We start from the raw sequence: 26,089 nt of genomic DNA, 5'->3' as shown, positions 1-26,089 counted from the left end.
GCTGTATCTTTAGAAGTGTTGCCTTTGTATTATTGTTGGGTAGTATGTAACTCTGCTTTGTTTGTGGTTTGAATGTGTGCAGCACTAGTTCCAGTTTTCTTTTCTGGAATGACCAGGCTACTGACATCTGTGGGAAAGATATATCCTTTCAAGCAAAACACATTTTCATTTCAGTCAGCTATTGCCTGCACTGTAAAAAAATCTGTAAAATTACACGAAAAACTACCGTATAATTGTGAAGGAACTTTCTGTATTTTTATTTTACAGCAGTTTTACCTGTATTTTCAGTTACGCACTGCATTGCGGGAGCAAGAATCTCGGCGGAACAGCTTGGAAGCCGAGAGAACATACACATGGAGTCCTGCTTTTTGCTGTTCACAACATCACCACATTCCTACAAAACTGAAGGAATTTTTGATTTATGATCTTGTCTTTAATATTAATTCACCATAGTCTTGTTCCCTGAGTCTAGCTATACCGTTTTATTTATGAGGTAATTTTTATATATTTTTTTGAAAATGTTTAATTTGAACTCACCATCATGGACATCAGAGGCTGCTTTAGTTGAGCTCTTGAACCTTTACTTTTCTATCTTAAAGGACACTTATGGTGAAAAATCTACTTTTCAAGCTGTTTGGACAGACATGTGTGTAGGTATAGTGTATAGACCATCATATTGGGGTGAAATAAACACTAACAGTCCTTTTTTAAATTTAACAACAAAAATGGTTTCTGTCGGGCTGCACACAGCGAGCTTTGGGTCAGCGGCTCGGTGCTGCGTGGGTTTCTGTCGGCATGCACGAGCTTAAATTAATTCAGTGTGTGTGGTTATTAGTCTCTGTGTACAACCTCAGCACTTCTACACCGAGACTATACAAAGACACAAATGATTTTGTACTCTCTGCTTGGTCTGTGTCCGACTCGTACAAGGCTGAATGCTCATCCTAGCAATAATATTTAGCTGCAGGCCCGCAGAACCACACACGTTTTAGGCACACACAATCTAGGACACACAATCTAGGCAAACCATTTAAGGTTACGACGGATGTTAATGTTATTAACGTCTTTTTGAACATCGTCATCGATATATTTTGATATATGTGGTTAATAAATATTGTACACAATAAACAATAGTGTTTACTTTACTTTATTTCACAAATATTGCCATCGAGACGGCCGAGTGGGGAGCATTGTTTCCGATCGCCATTCAATATAATAGACTGAACAGTTTTTAATCAGTCATTATAGCTGATCAGTCATTATTATCTGACAATAATATAGCAGATACTCGTTTGCTGGCCTTGCTGAACGATCTAATTTGGACAGGTTTAGTTTATATAATGCATTAATTTTTGATGAAGGAAATAATAGCAAGTTAATATAGGCAATAATATGTAATAAAAATATTTTTACATGTAACAAATGTATAACACTATATTAATATTTTACTCAAGCGATTGAATAGTGTTTATTTATTTGCTTAACTTTCTAATAATCTTTTAATTAATGATTTCCCACATTTAATAGTGTAGTAATTTATAGTAAGCAATAAATAGTTTTTAAACCAAAATTTAGCCATAGGAACAAATTAACTATTAATAATAAAAAATAATAAGTATATATATATATATATATATATATATATATATATATATATATATATATATATATATATATATATATATATATTGTTTAAATTATTAACTAATTTATTTTAAAGTGACATATTATTGTTTGCTTTTTATATTTTACAACAAAGTGATTTTAACCAAGTATAATAATATTAAGATTTTGAATTAATTTATTACACTTAATCCAACAATTAGACGGTATATGATTTCTTTGTTTCTGTGGACACATGAATGAAATCATAATTGTCTTTAACCAATTATTTTTATTTACATAATTTGAGTTCAGAAACTGCAGACATGTTAAAATGATCGTAACGATATAATAATAATAATGACTGAAATGGGAAACCATACTTGTGAGATTCAATAGGTGGCGACCATATATGGTTTGCCTAAATCGTGTGTCCTAGATTGTGTGTGCCTAAAACGTATGTGCTGCGGGTCTGTCTGTCAGCCTGTCTGTTGCAAATACAGAGCGTGGGAGCTCGTGGCTCCGCCCCCTTGTTACGTTGGGCGGGAAGCCGAAACTGTGAAGCAACACGCCCCTAAACAGCAAACTGCCCCCAACATGACACTTTTTAACACATTATAATAAAAAACATCTGAACCTAAACATCTACCTTGAGCTGAACCTAAACTGGCACACTCAGAAGAACCATAATGTTAATATTAAATCATAAAAAAGGGGTAAACTATGTGCCCTTTAATGGTTCTCTGACTGTTATAACTGTTTTTCTGAAACTCATCAGTTATAGCAAGAAAGGCAATGAGAAACTACACTGTGTGACCTTAAATTTAACATAAATAATTTTGCATATTTTGTAAGTTAAGCCATAAAAATTTGTTTTATTTGGTATTTTTTAGAATGTGTTACAGCTTCCCATAGAGGTTTAACAAACAATTATCAAGAAATGAATAAGAAATTTTACTCATCAACAAAACGTTGAGATGACTAGCTGCACATTAAAAGACACAGACATCAAGAATCAGGATATAGTTGCAAAAAAAAGCTGATTCATTTATTCATGCTGCAATGCATGCTGGGTGCCAACATAGTACAAAAATCCCAGCATGCATTGCAGCACGAATATATTATGCAGCTTAAAGTTCTTGCAATTTCTTTCTTTTCCTCTATTTTATGTTTTTTTTTTTTTTTTTTTGGGTAATATTTCAGTAGATTGTTTTTACTGTTCTGGGTTGTTTTTTATAAAATTTTTATTTTTGTTTGTTACCATTGTTGAGATTCAAAGACTAAATGTTGATGTATGTGTGTTTTTAAATATTTACTTAACCAAACATTATCATTGTGAACGGTGTATTTAGATCTGTTAAACAGTCTTAGTTAATACTGTAACTTATAAGAAATTCTATGAGTGCACAAGCAGATGAAAGTGGTTTTGATATTATAGTTAATCTTATTAGATTTGTTTCATTTCATGTTATGCAAATAGTGTGATTACCACAATTAACTACAACAGCCAAAGTAAAAACTAGTGTCAGAACAGTTGAATAGCTCGACTAAAGCAGACTCTGTCCTCCATCATGGTGACTTCAAATGGACAACAAAAATTTAATGAAGAGCTTTTGTTCATGTGACAGAAATAAAGTCAAAGGTCAGTAATAAGTGAAGCTCCTGATTTTTGTGGAGTTGTTTTAATGATCTCTACTGAGATCTTGAGAAATTACATTTTTATTTTGTATTTTGTTTTATTTTTATTAATTATTATTTTATTTAAAGTTTTATTTTCAGTTGATTTCATCTTTGGTCTTGGCTGTAATTTGTGTTTTTATTTCCTTCAGTGATTCTGCTGTTAACAGTTATTCATCAATAATTCTCAATCCTCCTTTAATTAGACACTTAATTATTTTATTGACTTCATCCCTGTCTGAGTGTTCAGCCCTCTGTAGTGAGGACACTAGTGAGGATTTTGCTTTGGGATTTGAGGGGTTAAATGTGTTCGATAAAAAATACAGACTGTGGAATGTATTTTTAACAGAAATATTCTGTAAACTGAATTTAGGTAAGTAAAATGTTCAAAACAGTGAATTACTGGCAACCACAGCTGCCGGAATTTTTCTGTAAAATCTAGACAAAAAACTGCAAAATACTGTAAAACATTTTTTGTGTCACCGTTGTGGAGGATAGTAGCATCTGGGTACAAGTCCAAGATGAACTAAGAGTGGTTCATGTTATGCTGCATTAAAGGTAAATGTGTAGTTACTAATACAGTGAAAATTTGTTTGTTAATTGTTAACACACATGAACACATTAATGCATTTAATGACTTAACGTTTTTGTTAACTGAAAATTGTATCAATAAGTGGTTACCTTCCACAAAATTTAAATCTCCGTATTTTTTACGGACAAATTCCAGCAACCACAGCTGCTGGTATTTTTTCATAAAATTTAACTCATTTTTTAAAAGAAGAAAATTCCGTAAAAAAAAAATCTGAGAATGTACTGGCAGAAAATTACCAGTACATTTTTCTGTTTTTTTTTCAGAAGTTTTACAGAATTTTTAGTTTACTAAAAGAAGGAAATTCCATAAAAAACAGAGATTGTGCTGGTAATTTTCTGCACATTCTTCGTTTTTTTACAGAATTTTTTACAGTGTGCTTGGTATGTTCATGCACAGCTTTTTGGTCCAAAGTGAACCAGAGGCAGCCAACAAACATCAATAACACAAGCTATAAATTGGTTCTTGTACTGACACTCATCGCAGCTGTTATAACACTGCAGGAAAAAGTGTCTGAAATCTTTTGACACTGCCTGAACTTCTGATTTCAACGACCATTAAGCAACTGTCAGGGGATATGTCAAACCAATGAACAAAGACCACAAATTTTAGCCAAGGATTTCAGGAATCTTTTTGGATTTCCCATCACAGTCGTATTTTTACCATATTAGATCTGAAAACGTAATGTTATTTTGTAAATGTATGGCTGCTAAAACAAAAATAACAGAGAATGCTAGCTCAGTGTTTGTGCTAGCTTGTGTTTTATTGATGACATCACCAGCTGCTATTTTATGTTGACTCGACTTTATTCACGTAAAATTTGTAAAAATGTAAATCATGCCCTTACTTTAAATAGGTCTTAGAGATTACAGATTTCAATGCTTACTGATTTTTTATCACCTTTTTTAATCCAAAACAAAAGCAAAACACAACAACATACAATTCTAACAGACATGCAAAAAAGTAAACAATATTAAATTAAATAGGATAAAATTCAATTAACAAAAATAAAATTTTATAAAATACAAGTTTGAATGGGTCATACAAATGCGAGGCTTCCAGGTTTCTTGACACGTGCCATTTATTAAACTCTTGGTAGACTTATTTATCTTGTTTATTAACACTTGTTACACTTTTATCTTTTTAGATAAAAATAAAACGAGGCAAATGCAATGCTTCGGAATTCATCAGTGGTATCATTCCTCTTCTTCCGAGTTTCTCTACACATGCGCTGAAGCTTATAATACTATAAAATAATAACATTATTCATCAAACTTCTGAGATTCTGTGTTGATCATCCAATATTATCAGGTCATCATGATCATCAGGTATGTTTACGATCAATGATTTTGCACCAAGCAAGTAATACTTTCCCCTGCGACATGAACAAAGCTGATGTTTTCAGATGTTTTCTGATGCTTTCGTAGCCTGGTTTGTTTTGGTTTGTTTGCCCACGTAACTTAGCTACTACCACGTGCTAACATTCACAAACAAAGAAACCCGTTGACGTAAATAATATACCAAATGTATACTTATTAAGTTGCGATTTATATGTGCATCTGCAGCAATGATGGTAACTTATATTTTGATAATTTTGCTCTGAGATTGGAATATTTGCAACCGTTAAACATTGTCTGGTAAAAGGTTTGAATGTATGTTTAGTAAAAAAACATTAATGTTTCATTTAGGACAACACTAAACTTATACATTATATGGTTTAGTTGATAAGTGCATTGTGCAAGGCTCCAGACTAACATTTAAGAGTGAAACTATTTTTAAAACTACTTTTAAAAAACACACTTTGGTGTAAAAGTTTTTACACTTTCCCACTGTTAGTCACTAAAATGTTCAATACTCTTAATCTCATATATATAATCAGTATTTGAATGTCTAACGGTGCATGATGTTGCTTGATTAAGAGCAAATCTTTAGATAAAAATAGCGTGCATATGAAATAATGAAATTATGTTGAATAAAATGTTTGTCTGAAAGCACTGACACATGTGAACATTATATCAGTACAAATATGCTGTAGATTTACCATGCTATGAGTGAGTGTTTACAAATAAAATATAATAAAATTTTATTTTTTATTATATATATATACATACACACACACAACCATAAATCAGAAAAGGTTGGGACAGTATGGAAAAAGCAAATAAAAAAGAAAGTAGTGATTTCTAAATTTATTTGACTTGTATTTCATTGGAGACAATAAAATTAAACGTGTTCCTCATGATTTTTTATTATTATTATTATTTTTTTTTTTTTTTTTTACTGCAAGCTGATTGTAATGAAGTAAGGTATTTCATTCAGAAAGATTGGGGAAAGTTCGAGGAGAGTTATTACAACCCAACAGACACCTCCTGTGGTCCATTCTTCTTAACTCGCTTAAACAATCTAGTTTTACAGTTAGAGTGGATTTTCTTTATTATAGTAGCCAAAGTAGTGTTATTGTAGCAGGTTTATGAATCGGTGGATGTTTACAAAAGCATTTTGATGTTGGTAAAGTTGTCTGCAACTTTTGTGATCCATCAAATCACCATCATATAAGCTGTCAAAACATGTTCATGACTGCATAAATGTATTATTCCTTTAAACAAAAAATTGCATATCGTGCATATCTATTATCAAACAAATTGTACTAAACTGATTGTACCCATTTGTATCTAAAAAGTTCATATCAATACATTTTCTCTTTAAACCACCAGGTGATAGTCTTTTTATCTTGTATCTTTGCATCTTGTATGTCTTTTATTTCGGAGTGCAGATTGCATAAGTTTAATTTGCCTATATAGTTTTTTACTTTATATAGTTAAAAAATATATATATTTATTATTTTCCCAAGTGTATATAACTACTACTGTAAGAACATATCTGCATTCTGTTCATACTTTCAGTTTTACCTTTCCTTGAACGGATCCGATCTAATTCTGTTTAAATATGAAATGAGTTTACTCCCAAGCAGGTTTGAGTTTTGGCGAGTTCAGACGGCATAATTTTAGTACCGATGTTGACTAGCTGACAGTGAGTGACACTGTGTGAGTGAAAATCACACAGTGTGAACTATTAAGGATGCGTGGATATTTGGCATGCTAAATATCTGGAGCTGTCGGCGATTCAAATCATGCCATGTAAAATGTGTTCTGATTGAAAATAACATCAGCGATCACCTTCAGCCAATAAGAGAGCAGCATCCACTTGTGTGAATACCTGCAGGCCAGCGGGAGGCGGTGGGAGAAGTTATAAGTGCTCATTTTCAATTTATTCGGACGCAAGAAATGAAGGAAAAACTAGTGAAAATTTGGCAGGAGCACCGTGTCCGTTTTACGTGTCATCTGAGCAATGTCACAACCGGTCAAGTAAGAAGTTGAAAAGGAATTGCTAATTCCCTTCAAACCCAGGTGAGAAAACATGCACATTTTCTACCCCATTAAAGGCCACTTTCTCGTTACGTATTTAATGACAAAATATATACTTTTTGGTTGTGGGACATAGTTTGGACAGAGCAATTTCTTCCCATTGTAAGTCGTGAAGTGAATCCAACTATTGCAGATCTATCTTGCAGTGTAAACACAGCAGCGACAAAATGCTAGCCCAGATAGTCATGCTGTGTGAAAACATCTGTGACACGACTACTTTGAAAATCATGCAGTCTGAACTCTGCATTACCAGAACTGTTGCTCTCCGATCATTTTTGAAGAACGAAATTATCCTGGATTGTGTCAAATCATAAATAACCAAATCCAGCTAACTGAGTAATCAACATAACAGATCCCAGCACATATAGCGTGATAAAATATGTTAGCCACGCCCATTTGCTAAGATATACGTAATCTGACAATTTAACTAAAAAAAAAAAAAAAAACAGGAAGTGCATTTCAGATTTCTATTAAAGATTACAAACAATTTTTTCTTAATGACATGTACAGATGAATTCTTCACCGCAAAATTAGCAATGTGGGCTAACAAAACCATATGGTTATTTTTTAATATCTTGGGGACTTTAAATAAACTTAGACCACGCCCATTACACTTTTACATAACTTATTGAAATTGTTTTACGGTTTAATACGAAAAAAAGCAACAGTAAAAATATATACACTTGTAACAGACGTCCAAAAAATAAATAAGATAATAAACAAAAATAGTTAAAAAATTTAGGCTTGGGACGTCATCAGTTTCTCAGCTTCCGCGTTTGTCAACAAATGCGCTAAAGCCTAGGCATACCCTAATATACAAGATATCAAACCTCTGAGATTTTGTGTTGATCGTCCAATATTATCGGGTCATCATGATCATCAGGTATGTTTACGATCAATGACTTTTCACAGAGCAAGTAATACTTTCCCTTTCGACGCGAACAAAGCTCTGATGTTTTCGTGGCCTGGTTTGTTTTGGTTTGTACTTACGTCCACGTAACTTAGCTACTACCACATGCTAACATTCACAAACAAAGAAACCCGTTGACGTAATTCATACACCAAAAGTATACCTTTTAAGTTGCGATTTATATCTACATCTTCAGCAAATGATGGTATTTTGTATTTTGATCATTTTACTGCATTAGCAGCTTAGTATTAGCAATTAGCATAACAACGAGGAATAAAATACAGTACTGCATTAGGCATCTCAAAGCTGAATATTTTTGGAAGTAGTTTTTAGTTTGTTTTTAGTTTTAGCTATTTTAGGGGGATATCTGTGTGTGCATAATTATTAGGCAGCTTAAAAAAAACAAATATATACCCATTTCAATTATTTATTTTTACCAGTGAAACCAATATAACATCTCCACATTTACAAATATAAATTTCTGACATTCAAAAACAAAACAAAAACTAATCAGTGACCAATATAGACCAACACACACACACACTCACACTCATCTGCACTAGTCACTTTATGCAGACACACCATACTACCTCCCTATATGACACTGTCACTTTATCACAATTATCATGTTTACAAGTTCTTTTTGCACTATACTGTTCTTTATCTGCACAACTCTGGTTTACTTTGCACTCATTTGCTATATGCCCTTAATGTCATTGTATTGTTTACAACTTTATTACCTATGTATATTTTTTTAGACCACATTTTATGTACAATGTGTATACTGTAAATTTTCTTTTTCTTAAAACTCTACTATTTTTTATATATATTTTTTTTATATTAATGTTAAGCACCTTGGGTCTGAGAGTAACGCAATTTCGATTCTCTATATGTCTTGTACATGTGGCTGAATTGACAATAAAGCTGACTTTGACTTTGAATATAGCCACCTTTCTTTGCAAGGACACTTAAAAGCCTGCCATCCATGGATTCTGTCAGTGTTCTGACCTGTTCACTACCAACATTGCGTGCAGCAGCAACCACAGCCTCCCAGACACTGTTCAGAGAGGTGTACCGTTTTCCCTCTTTGTAAATCTCACATTTGATGATGGACCACAGGTTCTCAGGATCAGGTGAACAAGGAGGCCATGCCATTAGTTTATCTTCTTTTATAACCTTTCTCGCCAGCCACGATGTGGAGTACTTGAACGCGTGTGATGGAGCATTGTCCTGCATGAAAGTCATGTGTTTCTTGAAGGATGCAGACTTCTTCCTGTACCACTGCTTGAAGAAGGTGTCTTCCAGAAACTGGCAGTAGGACTGGGAGTTGAGCTTGATTCCATCCTCAACCCGAAAAGGCCCCACAAGCTAATTTTTGATGATACCAGCCCAAACCAGTACTCCACCTCCACCTTGCTGGCGTCTGAGTCGAACTGGAGCTCTCTGCCCTTTACCAATACAGCCACGGGCCCATCCATCTGGCCCATCAAGACTCACTCTCATTTCATCAGTCCATAAAACCTTAGAAAAATCAGTCTTGAGATATTTCTTGGTCCAGTCTTGACGTTTCAGCTTGTGTGTCTTGTTCAGTGGTGGTCGTCTTACAGCCTTTCTTACCTTGGCCATGTCTCTGAGTATTGCACACCTTGTGCTTTTAGGCACTCCAGTGATGTTGCAGCTCTGAAATTTGACCAAACTGGTGGCAAGTGGCATCTTGGCAGCTGCACGCTTGACTTTTCTCAGTTCATGGGCAGTTATTTTGCGCCTTGGTTTTTCCAAACGCTTCTTGCGACCCTGTTGACTATTTTGAATGAATCGCTTGTTTGTTCGATGATAACGCTTCAGAAGCTTTGCAATTTTAAGAGTATTGCATCCCTCTGCAAGATATCTCACTATATTTGACTTTTCTGAGCCTGTCAAGTCCTTTTTTTGACCCATTTTGCCAAAGGAAAAGAAGTTGCATAATAATTATGCACACCTGATATAGGGTGTTGATGTCATTAGACCACACCCCTTCGCATTACAGAGATGCACATCACCTAATATTCTTAATTGGTAGTAGGCTTTCGAGCCTATACAGCGTGGAGTAAGACAACATGCATGAAGAGGATGATGTGGTCAAAATACTCATTTGCCTAATAATTCTGCACTCCCTGTAAAAATATTTATTATTGTCTGTCACTGTTTGTAAGTTTAAAAAATAGCACTGTGCTTACAGGTATATATGTATATACACACACACACACACACACACACACACACACACACATTTTTTCTACTGCCCCGATCGGGTAAGTTAATAGCTAACTCTTATTTCTTAACCACATATTTTAAATAATATGTGAAAAGCCAAACAACTCTATACATACACTTTTTATTCAGCATAAATTTTCTTTAAATACAACTGACAATTAAAAAAAATTACAATTGTGAAAAATAAATAAATAAAATAATTAAAAATATATTTATATTTTTAAATATATTATATTATATATTGATAAAATATTTTATATTCTGGAGAGTCTTGTTTGTTTTATTTCAATTAGAATAAAATCAGTTTTTAATTTAAAAAAAAAAAACATTTTAAGGTCAAAATTATTAGCCCCTTTAAGCTGTATGCTTTTTCCATAGTCTACAGAACAAACCATCATTATACAATAACTTGCCTAATTACCCTATCCAGTCTATAACCTAATTACCTAGTTAAGCCTTTAAATGTCACTTTAAGCTGTATAGAAGTGTCTTGAAAAAATATCTAATGAAATATTTACTTTCATCATGGCAAAGATAAAATAAATCAGTTATTAGAAATTAGTTATTAAAATTGATCGCTGATACACCATACTATCGCATAGGGCAGGGCTTAACACACTTACTGTTTTCAGGAGTAGCACATGCAATCCTAAGTGGAAAAACTGAAGCACATTAAAGAATTTTAGGAGCGCAGTGAAAATGTATAAAATAAATAGTGTTTTTGCCTAATAAATATACACAAAAAGATCTTTAAAAGCAAAGCAGTGTCATTCAATTGAATATAATAATTACACTAGGTTTTATTTTACTGTATATCAGCTTAAATAGTGTTTAATAATTATTTATCATTTAAGCAGTGGCGAAGCGGTGGCGCATGAGCTAGATCAGCCTATTTAGTAAAAGTGTTTTCTTTTCTCTTCTCAAAGCTATTACAGTTACCAAAGTCAGAACAGCAGTTCTGTATCCAGTGCGTCTCTGTCGGTCTGCAGAGCATGCAAGTCTGTGTTAGAGTGTTATCAGTTTTTCAGGAATAAAGAACCAGGGCCCCCAGGTAGAGTCTGTGTGGGAATTGCTGGTGTTGAATTGGGTATCACACTGGATGTGCCACGATACGCTAAGCCCCGTCCTTCTTAGTTACTGTTGCTATGCCTGTCAAGCTTTTGTGCCTGGCATGTCTATTACAATGTGTATTCGCCAGTGTCAGATAGGGAGGTCCTGATCCAATATTGATATCGGAAGTAGGCCCGATATCAGTCCAAAAAAACTATATTGGACTGCGTTAAAAATAGGGTTGGGTACCGAAACCCTGTGCCATTATAGCACCGGTACCTTGGTAACCGGTATGTACCGGTAATAAATAAGCGTATGAATTTCGGTACCTATTTCGGTGCTGCGGCAAAAACGTAAGAAGCATCAAAGGAGTGCATGAAAATAGGCACACATAGGCGTTGTGTCACACCATCACTAAACATTTAATTTTGAACAACTTTGAGGAACAAGCGACATCAGGCGTTTGTTATTGTTGCTAGGGAACAGACGCAAGCAACGTAGTACAGAGCATTTAGCCTGGTTTTCGGTGAGCGAGAGCGACACTCTTCAGATCTACACACGTGATCACGTTCGTCCAATTTGCTTAAACTAAGCATTCTAAAGTGTATTTTACAAGCAAGGATTCTTACACAGCAACTGTCTTTACAAAAGTTGCGTGTAACGCCTGTTTCAGACCTCAAGCGAAAGCAGTGCGTGAGCAGCACGTATGGAGAGCAGAAGCAGCACACAGGCGTTTGCCTTTCACATCAGCTGCGTCTGCAGCACGCAGCTCTTCGGCAGCTGCAGCAGAGATCAATCTATCTCTATTTCACTGTTATAATAATATTTATATAATATAGTTATAATGATATTTATACATGATCAAACTAGTGTTACTCTCTCCGCTTCAGTAATGTCCAGCGGCAGAGTAACAGCTCGTGCAAAGGATGAGACGGACAAAATTAATCAATGCATGCCCTTCTTTTACTTATTTTTGTGTTGTCAGGTTCACGGTGCAAACAGCTCCAGGGTGGAATAATGTGAGTGAACATAAAACAAAGCAGAGTAAAACTTTTTTTCCTCTGCTTCAGCTGCACAGCACACAACGAGTTTACATCATCCAGCATGCGTGTCGAACTACACTACCCACTTCGCATTGAACTACAACTCCCTTAAATAGTTCTCAACTCCCAAGTCTTAAAGCGACAACTCCCCTCTCCTACAACACAAGCCTGCAATTTAAGCAAAATTGATACTAAAATTTTTTCATATTTGGTTTTGTAGTTCGGGCCTAAATAAATGTTTGCTGCAGTTTTTAATCATTTATGTTCATTTGATTGACTATATATAAATCAGTTGATATTATTAACGCATTTATTGGGTAAAATTGCTACTTTTTACTGTCATTCAATTTGTTTTGGTCATTATCAATGCAAACTTATTATGACTCCAGAATAATAATTTTTTTAGGAAACACTGTAAAAGTTTTCAGAAACATTATTTTAAATTAATAGGAGGGCAAATTAAATTGACTTCAACTGTAGGCCTGTTAAAGTTTACAGGTGCAACAATGTGCCTTGATGTACTTGAATGTTAGAAATGTGTTCTTCTACACCAGTATAACGTTACTTGTCAAATAAATAAACAAGGAAGATTATTTTGAGTTTAAGTTATTTAATTATTTTGTATGAAGACTGCAGAGTGATGCATGAAAAAAATGACTTTGAATAATGTTTTAAGTATTTTGTGATATTTATGTTAAAATGTGCTTCTAAAAGTATGTGGCCCCTGCCTAAACCTCACAGGTTAATAGTAAGCTAATGTAATTTCATAATGCAAATCTTAAATTCATGCTAACCAACAAATGATCAAAGGAAATGTATTAATGTAACACAAAATGAATTGATGTTTACTTTAAACTGTAATTATATTGTTCTATTAAAATGATTTTTTAAAAATATTTTGTCAAATAAAATATTTTTGTAGAGTCATCCATCATCATTTTGTTGCTAAATAATAGTATCGATTCAGGCAACGTTTTGGCAACGGTATCGTTTTAAAAGTATCGATTTAGCACCTGTATTGAAAAAAAAAAAACGATAACCAACCCTAGTTAAAAATCTCCGACATAAGCAATCCGATGCGCTCTAAACTTCGTGATAGCTATTCTATCCAGCAGCGTCCAGAGCCAGTGTGCAAAGCCCACATGATTACAACACTACTTGCTAGCAAAGTCCCTTATGGCTCGTTTCCACTGACTTGTACAGTACGGTACGGTTTGGGTCGGTACAGGCTGCACATGTCATTCACATATCATATTAAAAGCAGGGTGAATTTGGGTAATCTGGGACATTGGGTAATCTGGGACACCTAAGCTTATGTGTGTTTATTTCTGTTCTAACAAAATTTAGGCAACAGGACTTTTATTATAAATTTAGCATGGACTTCATGTGTGTAAAATCACATGACTTCATTGGAGTATTCCATAGAGGGGGGGCAGGGCACTTGTTAATCAAGCTCTCATCAAATTCGGGATGACAAGGTCAGTGACATAGGATTCTGACTAGATTAATGTTAAGGACACAAACCTGTAATAAATAAGACAATATTCCCAATTGTTGTTAAATTATGTTTGTGATCTATTCAAGTAACAAAATATGTATTAAAGTGTTGAAAATGTTTTTTAGATTTGTTGTCTTTCAAACATTTTTTGTTGTCCCACATTATCAAATATGATTGATAATGTGGGACAGCATGGTTTGGGTAATCTGGGACAGTCTTTCGAATGGGAAAATATGCATTTAGAGACTTTGTAAGTTTAATGACTACAAAGATGGAATGTACAATGTGCTGTACACAAACACACACACACACACACACACACACACACACACACACACACACACACACACACACACAAACACACACACACTTACACAGTCTTTTTTTTCTCTCTCTCTCTCTCACTCTCTCTCTTTCTGTCTCTCTCACACACACACACACACACACACACACACATACACCCTTACACAGTCTTTCTCTCTCTCTCTCTCTCACACACACACACACACGCGCACACACACACACACACACACACACACACACACACACACACACACACACACACACTTTTTTAAAATTGGTAAAATTGAGTTTGGCATGCATAAATATGGCAAATGTATACTTTTTCAGCTCAAATACATAATGTCCCAGATTACGAAGTGACCTGTCCCAGATTATCAAATTCAGGCAGAATTTTTGTTTTTGACAAATAAATACTAATAGGTGTGGCATGGTTCTTCTCAGTATAATATCTATATTATGTTTTCTTAGGTGGTTAGAAAACATCTTAGGGATTTCAGAAAAGTCTCATATGTGGTTCTAATTAGTTAGACAGACATTGAAATAGAGAGCTGAATTCAAAATTACAAAAAGTGTCCCAGATTACCCGAATTCACCCCACTTCTCACAAAACAGACGCTTTACACACATAAATACTTGTAAATACCTATTATATAAATACTGTAAATACTGTAAAAATGTTTGTTACTAACTTTTCTATAAACATGAGTTGACTATTACTGCAGCTCAATGACAGTGCGAAACAGCCTACTGTAACGTCTGTAATTCTATTAAATAAATAAATAAATGATATAAACACATACAGCCCCTTACAGTCCCCAATATGTTACCAACTAGAGCTGCACAATTAATCGTAAAAAGATCACGATCTCAATTCGACCCCCTAGATGATCTTAATCAAGCATTTCTAAGATTCTGTCAATCATATTTTCAAGTTCAGGAGAGAAGAAAAGGCGGGCGCACGAGTCTTTTCATTGTTTTACATACATTGCTCAGTGACATGGACACCTCCAAATGATGTTGAATGAGTCACATACTGTATTTATAAGGTATAATTCACCTAAAAATTTAATTTTTGTCTTCATATTATGCTGTATTCACGGCTGGGAAATCACATATTAGTTACATATTAGTGACGGGAGCTGCAGACCGTGAGCTGTTATCACAGAGAGGGCGCACTCGCGCTCTACTTAATGATATACGCACACGTGTCTACTTTAGTGAACAGAACCTGCAAATGTTGTGAGTTACAGGTAATAAAGTTGTAAATAATATTCTGTTTGTGGCACAAAGTGATCGTTTGGGAGCCGCGAGCGAAGTATAAACAGCACTTAGAAGTCAAATTGAAACCGAAAATGTGCACTTCATTTAAATGATCATATCGCGTTATAGAGTTATGATTATGACAAGCATTTGATATGTTTTTTCTTTCATAGCGAACACACAGTTGTGCATGAAAATAAATGTTTACAGTGTCAGTATAACTACTCTAGCCTATATATTGTTGAATATAATCTGATAATGACAAATGTCTGATTTTACCAGTAAATAAAACTGTCTAATAATGTTGTCAATGACAGATTGCAAGCATATATCTCAAACATAATAATTCAACATCAAAATTATTATTAGTAGAATAGAATTATTTATAAAAATCCAGTAGATCTACACATAATATTATTATCGATGTTGTGCCATATGTTTGTTTTTACCATGCCTTCATTTTACATCTACAGAATTGTGAGAAAATCGTGATCTTTATTTTAAGCAAAAAAATCACGATTCTCATTTTAGCCTGAATCGTGCAGCTCTATTACCAACTACAGAAAAAGTACACACAGCATACATTTCATCCTTAATTAGGTTCAAAACAACACAAAGTATAGCCTACAGTCAGTGAAAACCTCTCATCTGTGTCTGTAATCTTCAGCAGCACATGTAGCCTCTATTAGAGAGTCATTCCATCATTCCCAGTTCTTATTAGTCCAAAAGGTGATGATAAAAATTAAAACTAAGCAGTTTGTTTACGTTTGCTGAAGAAATAATGTGCTCCTTGGCTTCCCCTTTTTTTCTGCGCTCCACTCTCACGTTCCTTTCTTGCTGTATGTGTCATTCTCGCGTTTGTCAGCTTCTCACAGAATAGGGTTTCTAAAGCTTGTCAATAATCAAGCGCACATTATTATTATCAGCTCAAGAAGTTTGTTATTTCAGATATAGACGCGCAGCGAGCGTAAGCAAGAAAGCGAAACCGCTCGCTCTTCAGACTGACTCGTAAAAAAACTACGAGGCACAGGGTAGATTCTGCTCTACTCCATGGCTTTGTGGCTATTTATCAAGACGACGACAAGGTTTGTTTGAGCCCGGATTAACCATGGGTCATAGGGCTGGGCGATTTTTTTGAGACGCGGAGTTGTGCTCCTTTTGTTCTCAGACTTTGTTTATTGTGTTTTCTCCCCACACTTTATTTATATTAGGTTGTTTAATTAATAAAACCCCTAGACTGATCTGTTTGTCTTTTCCCTTATTTAATGTTGTGACAGTGTTCGTAACAGCTATGAAAGAAAAAAACATATGAAATGCTTGTCGTAATCGTAACTCTAAAATGCGATGATCATTTAAATGAAGGGCACACAATCGGTTTCATTTTGAATGCTAAGTGCTTGTTCATACTTCGCGCGCGGCTCCTAAACTATCACTTTGTGCCCTAATCTCAATATTATTTACAACACTTGTTACTCACAACATTTGCAGGTTCTGTTCACTTAAGTAGACGCACGTGTGTCTATCATTAAGTAGAGCGCGCGCCCTGTATATGATAACAGCTCACGGTTAGCAGCTCACGTCACATGTGATTTCCCGGCCGCGAATACAGCATAATATGAAGACAAAAATTAATTTTTTAGGTGAATTATACCTTATAAATACAGTATGTGACTCATTAACATCATTTGGAGGTGTCCATGTCACTAAGCAATGTATGTGAAACAATGAAAAGACTCATGCAGCCGCCTTTTCTTCTCTCCTGAACTTGAAAATATGATTGACAGAAACATAGAAATGCTGGATTAAGATCATCTAGGGCAGGAGTCACCAATCCCAGTCCTGGAGGGCACCGGTCTCTGCAGTGTTTAGCTCCAACTTGCCTCAACACACCTGCCTGGGAGTTTCAAGTATACCTAGTAAGACCTAGATTAGCTGGTTCAGGTGTGTTTGATTAGGGTTGTAGCTAAAATCCGGAGGACACTGGCCCTCCAGGAACAAGTCTAGGGGGTCGAATCTAGATCGCGATTTTTTTCAATTAATTGTGCAGCTCTAGTGTGCGCACACATGAACCGCAAGTGAGACAGAGGAATTAAGTCATAATCATATATAAGACATAATCTTTAAACTAATAACTTCTATTAAAATGTTAAAAGGGGTTTTGTTATATAATAACAACGGAGCATTAATTAAATGCATATTTCTGTGGAGCGATCTATTTTAGGTAGCCTAATATTTTTAGTTAATGGAAGAAAAAAACATGATTGGACAAACAGTCTATGCCGGTTCTTAGAAAGGATTCAGTCAGTGTTTTCATTTTGTAATTTAAATGTGTAATTTACAGGGGTGTAACAATTTATCGTTGTACGATTTATTGAGATGCAAAAATGTCTCGATATGCATCGTGGCGTTATGACGATTTGATTACGATATGACGTCCGTTTTCTCTTATTAGTTGAGCTGTTTACACGTGAGCTACGTTCCACCTGCTGTCGCAAGTGAGTTCAGATTGCAGCAGCAGTAATGTTAGCAGACCAAGATGAGTGGAGCTGAAATAGAGGATGGCCCATCCTCTCAAAATCAGACGTCTGGCAACATTTCGGGTGTACAGTCATTGCTTTAGACTCGTCCGCTTTTTCAATTACTTTGCACAGCGACAGGGATACCTCCTAATGGTGTTGAAAGAGTCACATACTGTATTTATAAGGTACAATTCACCCTAAAATATCATTCTGTCTTCATATAATAATGTATTGGCGGCCGCAAAAAACGGCTTGCCATACGCGCGCGTCTGCTTCAGTGAACCTGCAGGTTGTGACTAATAAAGTAGTAAACAACATTCAGTTTGTGGAACAGAGTGATCTTTCAGGAGCCGCGTGGGAATTATGAACAGCACTTAGCAGTGGAAATGAAACCGAAAACGTACACATTATTTAAACAACCATATCGCATTTTAGAGTTATGATTACAACGAGCATAAAGCTAAATTTGAGTACAGAGGTACACAAAAATGCACGTCAACATGATATACTTAATAGCGCCGACATCAGCGACTCCGAAGAAATAGTAAACCTGCCTAAACTGCTGAAAAGAGCCACGACTGTCCTGTGTAATGATAAGACGGCTACCCTGTCACTCATCATGCCCAACATGAATAAAGCCATCCATAAAAACCTCTCAGACAGATACACATAAGTTCAGGATTATCTTATAGAACTGCTGATTACCTGGAAATGTGGATTTTTTTCAAAAAACGCAATTGACCAAGCAAAGCCTTAAGCTCTTACTGTTAAATTCAATTGAATAGAAAGCTTATTTTTTTGCACCTTTACTTAAATTGTTCCTTAATTTTGTCTCTGTCATTTCAATAATATTTTTTAAAGAAGTTTTTAAATTGTTTTATTTTCAGGCCTGTTTAATTTATTTTCTTAAAGAAGGTTCACTTTAACAAGTTGAAACAAAAGAAATACATAAAAAATAGTTTACTTGGTAAAATTTGCATTTCAGTTAAATTTTCAATTTTTATTCCAAATATCGTGATACATATCGAATCGTGAACACTATATCGTGAACACTATATCGTGATACACATCGTATCGTGAGCTGAGTGTATCGTTACACCCCTAGTAATTTAAGTGAAAAATAGAGCAGGATTGACTTTATTCTTTTTGTTTGGTTTATTGTTTTTCTATGCTGCTAAAAACACTGAAGGTGTGTGAAGATGCTCTGTTATGTTCTGTATGCTGTTTGCATGTTAAATAAATATTTTGAAATACAGTTATTTTTTTATTAAATAATATTTTAATAGTAATCTGTTAACTGTTAATATTTGGTTAATGAGCTTTAGTTGTCAGTTGGCAAAATTAACCTAAATGAGCATCCCTATTCCCAAGCATAATACAGGTTATATAGCTCTGGTGATACCTCAAATAATATATCTTCTTTAGTAAAAAATAACATTCCAAGCCTATACATGACAGGCGGCACAATCTAACTAAAAACATGCTTGCTGTAAACTAGGGTACATTATTTGAGCATTCGTTGTGACATTGATCTTTTGTGCTGTCTAGCTTATGTTTCCTTTTTTAATATTAAGATTTTTCTTTGAACTCTGCAATAGGCTACCACTATTAACATTGTTGGTAAAAAATAATCAGCCTTTTAGCAAAGCCTGATATTTTCCTGCAGGTTTGATGCAGACTAAACTAAACCACCTGAGGCTAGTTTTACTTAATAATCCCTCGCCAAATCTCGCCGTGAGTAAGATGAAGAAAGTTCAAAACAAGGTCTGCTTATATGGTTCGACGCCAAAACACAAACTGTACTAAAGAGATATAATATAAATAAAACTACAGTGAAAAATTTAGTTTCAGAGAAGCCTATATAGGCTCAATTTGTTTTCTGTTAATGACATTCCATGATTCCATATTGCACCCGTCACTTTTATTAAAATAATCAATTACTTTGACCACAATGGGCCAGACTTTACAAACTATTAGCAGCAATAAAGTATTCCCCTCAGAAGAATAAACCCAGTCTGAAGGAGAACAAACTCATTGTAAGACTAATCTTACGTGAATAAAAGTGCTTGATGCATCGGAGACACAACGCGTAGAGCTGACGGGTGGGTTCAGGTTTGATTTCTATCATTTTAGACGGGGTCGGGTCAGGCTGGGTTTGGCTTGCGCAGTAGGTAAACTAATAGCCTAGTCATGTGATGCATTTCGATTAGCGCGAGAAAGTAATCAAATAGTTTGTTACAACATTAAAATCCATCCCTGCAAAGGTGAAACAAATGATGATGGAGAAGTCAAAAAGAAAGATTTTGACTGCGGTTGTGTGTAAAGGGTTTTTAAATTATAAATAAATATTAATTAAACCATTAAATTATAATGTAGACAGAGTATACAGGCATTAGGCTATTATTTTATTATTTAGCTTCGCCACTTCTCTTCACAATCTGACATTAGGCCACGGTGAAGCAAATATTGCAGAACCTTTATCTTAATTTCGTTATTGCCAAATACCTATCATATTTTTAATTTATTTTAATTTAATTTGTTAAGAAAGACTTCTTTTCATTGGTGTCTTGACCAATTTAAAGGCTGTGTATGTACCCAGACCGATTTAGAGTGCTGAAATGTTACGATGTTACAGAGGACTTATTTTATTTCTTTGTTCCAACTTCCAAGTTGCCTGTAGCCTGCGTTTGTTTTAAATAAATTATGTTAAAACATAAATGACTCGTTCTTGAAAAAAGGCAAAAGAGCTGTGTGCATGTGAACATTTGAATAATGTTGGGCTGTAAACAGGTTCTTTAAAAAAAGCTTTCAATCAAAATGTACCTATCGGGCTCGGGCCCCATCGGGCCTAATTTTTATGGCCCGATTACAGCTCTAACAGTGCACAGCCCTCCGGTATCTGCAGAAATTTTTAAAACAGCAGCTCAAATGAAAGAAATCTGTTTGTTGAGGATCTGTCCAATGTATTATTGAGGCTTTTCTAATTAAGCAATTTGTGTGTGAAGAGCAGGTAACAACCCTCTCTACTCCAGTTGTGTATGCGATCTGCTGATCTAACAGACACAGCAACATGACTTAAAAACAGCAATGAAGTCCAGGTTGCATCAAAATGAACCCATTTAATGCAGAACTAAATGCATTTCTCCACTGATTATTTAAAGGGCACCTATGGTAAAAAATCTACCTTTCAAGCTGTTTGGACAGACATGTGTGTAAGTACAGTGTATAGACCATCATATTGGGGTTATATAAACACACCCAGTCCTTTTTTTTTTCCAATTTAACAACAAAAAAACGGTGGACCCGTTTTTCAGAGTGTCCGCAACTTGATGTAGAAGTGTGGTCCCCCTGCCCACCAATATTGATCAACAGGCCTGTCATCATATCCTCAGTTTGTTGATTCACGGAACATCCTTGCTCTATTTTTAGATGCAAGGCTCATTGGGCTCAACACAAGATTAATATTCTCCACATTATCGATCTAATCGGAATTATTGGTTGTATCTTTAGGCAAGTTTGCAAACATGTACTTTATATTGCGTCTACCTTAAACTTAGGCCGTTTGCATTTCTCAAGGTCACAGAAGCTCCCTGTGATCTTAACTAGGTGCAGCTGGAAAAGTGCATGTGCGTTGCTTCATGTGCGCATCTCTCCATTGGAAATAAAATAAAAAACTTGCCGCAGGTCACACACCAGAAGCACCTCTCTGTGTTGCGCTACGATTCGGGTCACTTTATGTTTCTGCCGCGCCACAGAGAGTATCTGGTGTGCTGTGTCGCGGCGCATCCGGTGCCTCAGTCAAAGTTAATTCAGTTTGCGTGGTTAATAGTCTCAGTGTACAAGCTCGGCACTTTAAACTAGCACACAGTTGTCTGTAAAACTATACAAAGACACAAATGATTGTGTACTCTCTGCTTGGTCTGTGTCCGAGTCGTACATGTATGGCTGAATGCTGATCCTCTCACTCCTGCTCCTTCTCATAGTCTGCCTGTCCAACACAATCTCACGGCAATTCGTAACTTTTTCATTTAGTGGCTAATTCGTATGAATTCGTACGATCTAATTCGTACAATTTAGTACGATTTGCTTATCCCCCAATGACGGTTGGGGTTAGGGGTGGGGTCAGGTGCCACGCCTCCTTTTTAAAATCGACGACTGAACTCGTACGAGTTCGTACGAATTAGCCACTAAACTGGCAAAACGTAAAATACTTACGTTTTCTCGTGAGATCAGGCTGGCCTGTCTGTTGAAAACACCGAGCGGGTGAGCTCTTGGCTCCGCCCCTTGTTACGTTGGGCGGGAAGCCGAAACACTGCAAAAAATGCCTTACTTACTTAGATTTTTTGTCTTGTTTCTAGTCCAAATATCTAAAAGTTCTCAAATGAAGAAGCATTTTCTAGACAAGCAAAACATATTGTCTTGTTTTAAGAAATACTATGCCAAAATTAAGTGAGTTTTTTCCTTAAATCAAGCAAAATAATCTGCCAATGAGGTAAGCAAAATAATCGGTAACACTTTAGCTACACACTATAAATCATTTATTAAACATTAGCAAATAGTGAATTCATTATCTGTTAAGCATTACCTCTACATAAATAAACGTTATTAAGCAGTTTATAACTGCAGCTACAAATGCTCTATTCTTCACTTATAAGCACCTATATAATGTACTTAATAATTGTATTTTCATACTTTGTTATTGATTTATTTTTCATTACTAAATTAAGTATCGCATTATTTACAAACCATTGTATTTCAGAGTAGTTGACGGTTTTTAGGATCATTCAGAATGAGTTAGTAAATGATTAATAAACTATTGAAATTAATGTTTATATTTCTTATTATTCAGGCATATACTAATATGTAACTAATATGTTAATAAATGCTTTATTAACTCAGCTTCATGCAGTTTGTGACCTAATCTAAAGTGAGGACTATTTATGCTTTATAAATCCCTTATGAATGACAATTAAAGGCTCTGAATCATATGAACAATAATCTTTGCAATATTATCTAAATAGTAAAATTACTGTAAGGTTTAAACATTGCTGAATAACAGGAGTGTCAAAATATGACATAAAACTGGATGAAACAACAATATCATAATTAAACAATATAATAAAATGTAATGTTTTAACTCTACAGTTATTTTATTTTAGATAAGCTTGTGAAGATGTATTTTTTTATTTTAAGTACAGTTTCATTTGTGTATCTTTAAATTAATAGGAATGAATAATGTCATTTTTTCCTATTTAGAATTTAACTGAGACTCTATTTGTCATTTATAAGGGATTTATAAAGCATAAATAGTCCTCACTTTAGATTAGGTCACAAAACTGGATGAAGTTGAGTTAATAAAGTATTTATTAACACATTAGTTAACTATTAGTATATGCCTGAATAATAAGAAATATAAACATTAATTTCAATAGTTTATTAATCATTTACTAACTCATTCTGAGTGATAATAAATTCACTATTTGCTAATGCTTAGTAAATGATTTATAGTGTGTAGTTATTAGGGGTGTAACGATACACTCAGCTCACGATACGATGTGTATCACGATATAGTGTTCACGATATAGTGTTCACGATTCGATCACGATATTTCGAATAAAAATGGAAAATTTAACTGAAATGCAAATTTTACCAAGTAAACTATTTTTTATGTATTTCTTTTGTTTCAACTTGTTAAAGTGAACCTTCTTTAAGAAAATAAATTAAACAGGCCTGAAAATAAAACAATTTAAAAACTTCTTTAAAAATATTATTGAAATGACAGAGACAAAATTAAGGAACAATTTAGGTAAAGGTGCAAAAAAATAAGCTTTCTATTCAATTGAATTTAACAGTAAGAGCTTAAGGCTTTGCTTGGTCACTTGCGTTTTTTGTGTGTGCAAAAAAAATCCACATTTCCAGGTAATCAGCAGTTCTATATGATAATCCTGAACTTATGTGTATCTGTCTGAGAGGTTTTTATGGATGGCTGTCTTCATGTTGGGCATGATGAGTGACAGGGTGGCCGTCTTATCATTACACAGGACAGTCGTGGCTCTTTTCAGCAGTTTAGGCAGGTTTACTATTTCTTCGGCGTCGCTGATGTCGGCGCTATTAAGTGTATCATGTTGACGTGCATTTTTGTGCACCTCTGTATCAAATTTAGCTTTATGCTCGTTGTAATCATAACTCTAAAATGCGATATGGTTGTTTAAATAATGTGTACGTTTTCGGTTTCATTTCCACTGCTAAGTGCTGTTCATAATTCCCACGCGGCTCCTGAAAGATCACTCTGTTCCACAAACTGAATGTTGTTTACTACTTTATTAGTCACAACCTGCAGGTTCTGTTCACTGAAGCAGACGCGCGCGTATGACAAGCCGTTTTAGCATTTAAACCGTTGTTCTGACTATCCATAAATATATGTAATTCATATTCAATTAAATTCATTTAGAGATATCTCTAATTATATTTTGACTAGTCGAATTATAATTATGACTAGTCAAAATATAATTAGAGATATCTCTAAATATATTTATGGATAGTCAGATCAAAGGTTTAAATGCTAAAATGGCTTGCCATACGCGCGCGTCTATCATAAGGCTCGTTTGAGGTGCGCCTCGCCTTGGCTGCATTGTAAACGAGAGCAGGCGTGCGCAGTAAGAGGAGGGCTCAAAAATTACATCAGAAGTCGGACACCTGCTGAATCTCGCTGTTTACCCACCTGGCATCGTCACCAGTGGCGGAGATCTCGTTCGCGTTTTTTATCGCAGACGAATGACCTCATGAAAAAATACTATGGTGATTTATAGTAAATATTATTGCATTTTGAACATGTTTTTTCAGTATTGGGTTGTGTTTATAATTGTTGTGATACCAGAGCAACTATAAAATTTAAATAGGCTATTTTATAACATGGTTCAAAAGCACTACAGTATACATTACTATAGTATTTTTAATATGGGAGTGGATGCAATAGAAATATCACAGTTTTTACAAAAAAAATGTTCAGAATTACAGAAGATGAACAGCTCATTAACTAAAAGGGTGTATTAAAAATATAATTCTGTATATTCAACAAACGTTAAAAGAATAACAAAATAAACAGCTTATACAGCAAGAAAGCTTTCAAGAAACCTATTTTGGCTACATTATAATAGAAGTAGCCATAGCAAGATGCTTTTGAGTGACAGGTCATGACAAATGTTTGTTTGACAAATAAACTCTTAGGGGGTTAATTATATTGACATGCTTATTGGGTATATATAAACTGCTTTTACTCCAGCCAGACTAAAATAAACAGCCCAAGACTTTCTCCAGAATAAAAACTATTAGACTGTAGGAAAAACTGTGGAAATGTTCTTGGTCTATTAAACATGACTTTTGACTTCACATACATATACATATACATATACATATGCATATACATATACATATACGTGTGTGTCTTTTTTACTACACCCAGTCATACAAAACAGTCTGATTACCTTTGTATGTCTGAATATATGTATATATTGGATTGACTTTCATTGAATAACACTGCATAAAAATTACAATACAAAATTCACACAAACATACAAAAAGTGAAAATGACAACAAACAGGACTTAAAACTGAGAGAGAAATAAAATACAGCACACATACATCCTAATGATTTATAAGTAACATTTAGTTATATTACATAGGTCACGTTATGTTTTACAAAGATGTATTTTGTTTTTGTTTGCATGTAAATCTAAATAAATAACCATATGTAACGCTCTTTATGACTTTTTTTTTAATTATCAACGAAAATACAAAAAAAGGTATTCAACAAATCCAGGTATAAACCTTAGTAAAACAAGATAATAAAGTGTAATGTGTCAGTCTCATCCAATCAGCATTAAGCTGTGTCGTCAGCCAGTCGTTTCCCATCATGCTTTTGGTAACGCAGTCTTTTGAGAGCAACTGCGGCCGACTGCTCT

The 26,089-nt window shown here is 34.7% G+C and overlaps 1 protein-coding gene and 1 long non-coding RNA gene across 2 annotated transcripts in view; one reads left to right on the top strand and one right to left on the bottom strand.

The window, feature by feature from the left end:
• LOC103909619 (uncharacterized) overlaps positions 1-26,089 on the bottom strand; it is a 51,845-nt gene that overhangs the window by 7,414 nt on the left and 18,342 nt on the right. The gene's annotated exons all lie outside the window — the stretch shown is intronic.
• Positions 8,051-26,089, top strand: part of LOC137488954 (V-set domain-containing T-cell activation inhibitor 1-like) — a 29,862-nt gene continuing 11,823 nt past the window's right edge. The window contains exon 1 of the mRNA XM_073937751.1: positions 8,051-8,176. Coding sequence (XP_073793852.1) covers positions 8,166-8,176 — 11 coding nt within the window. The 5' untranslated portion in view covers positions 8,051-8,165. The remainder of the gene's footprint in view (positions 8,177-26,089) is intronic.

The sequence above is a fragment of the Danio rerio genome, chromosome 22 (genome assembly GCF_049306965.1).
Source record: "Danio rerio strain Tuebingen ecotype United States chromosome 22, GRCz12tu, whole genome shotgun sequence".
Taxonomy (NCBI): domain Eukaryota; kingdom Metazoa; phylum Chordata; class Actinopteri; order Cypriniformes; family Danionidae; genus Danio; species Danio rerio.
The sequence above is the reverse complement of the archived record's forward strand: the minus strand, read 5'-3'. Positions and strand labels throughout refer to the sequence as shown.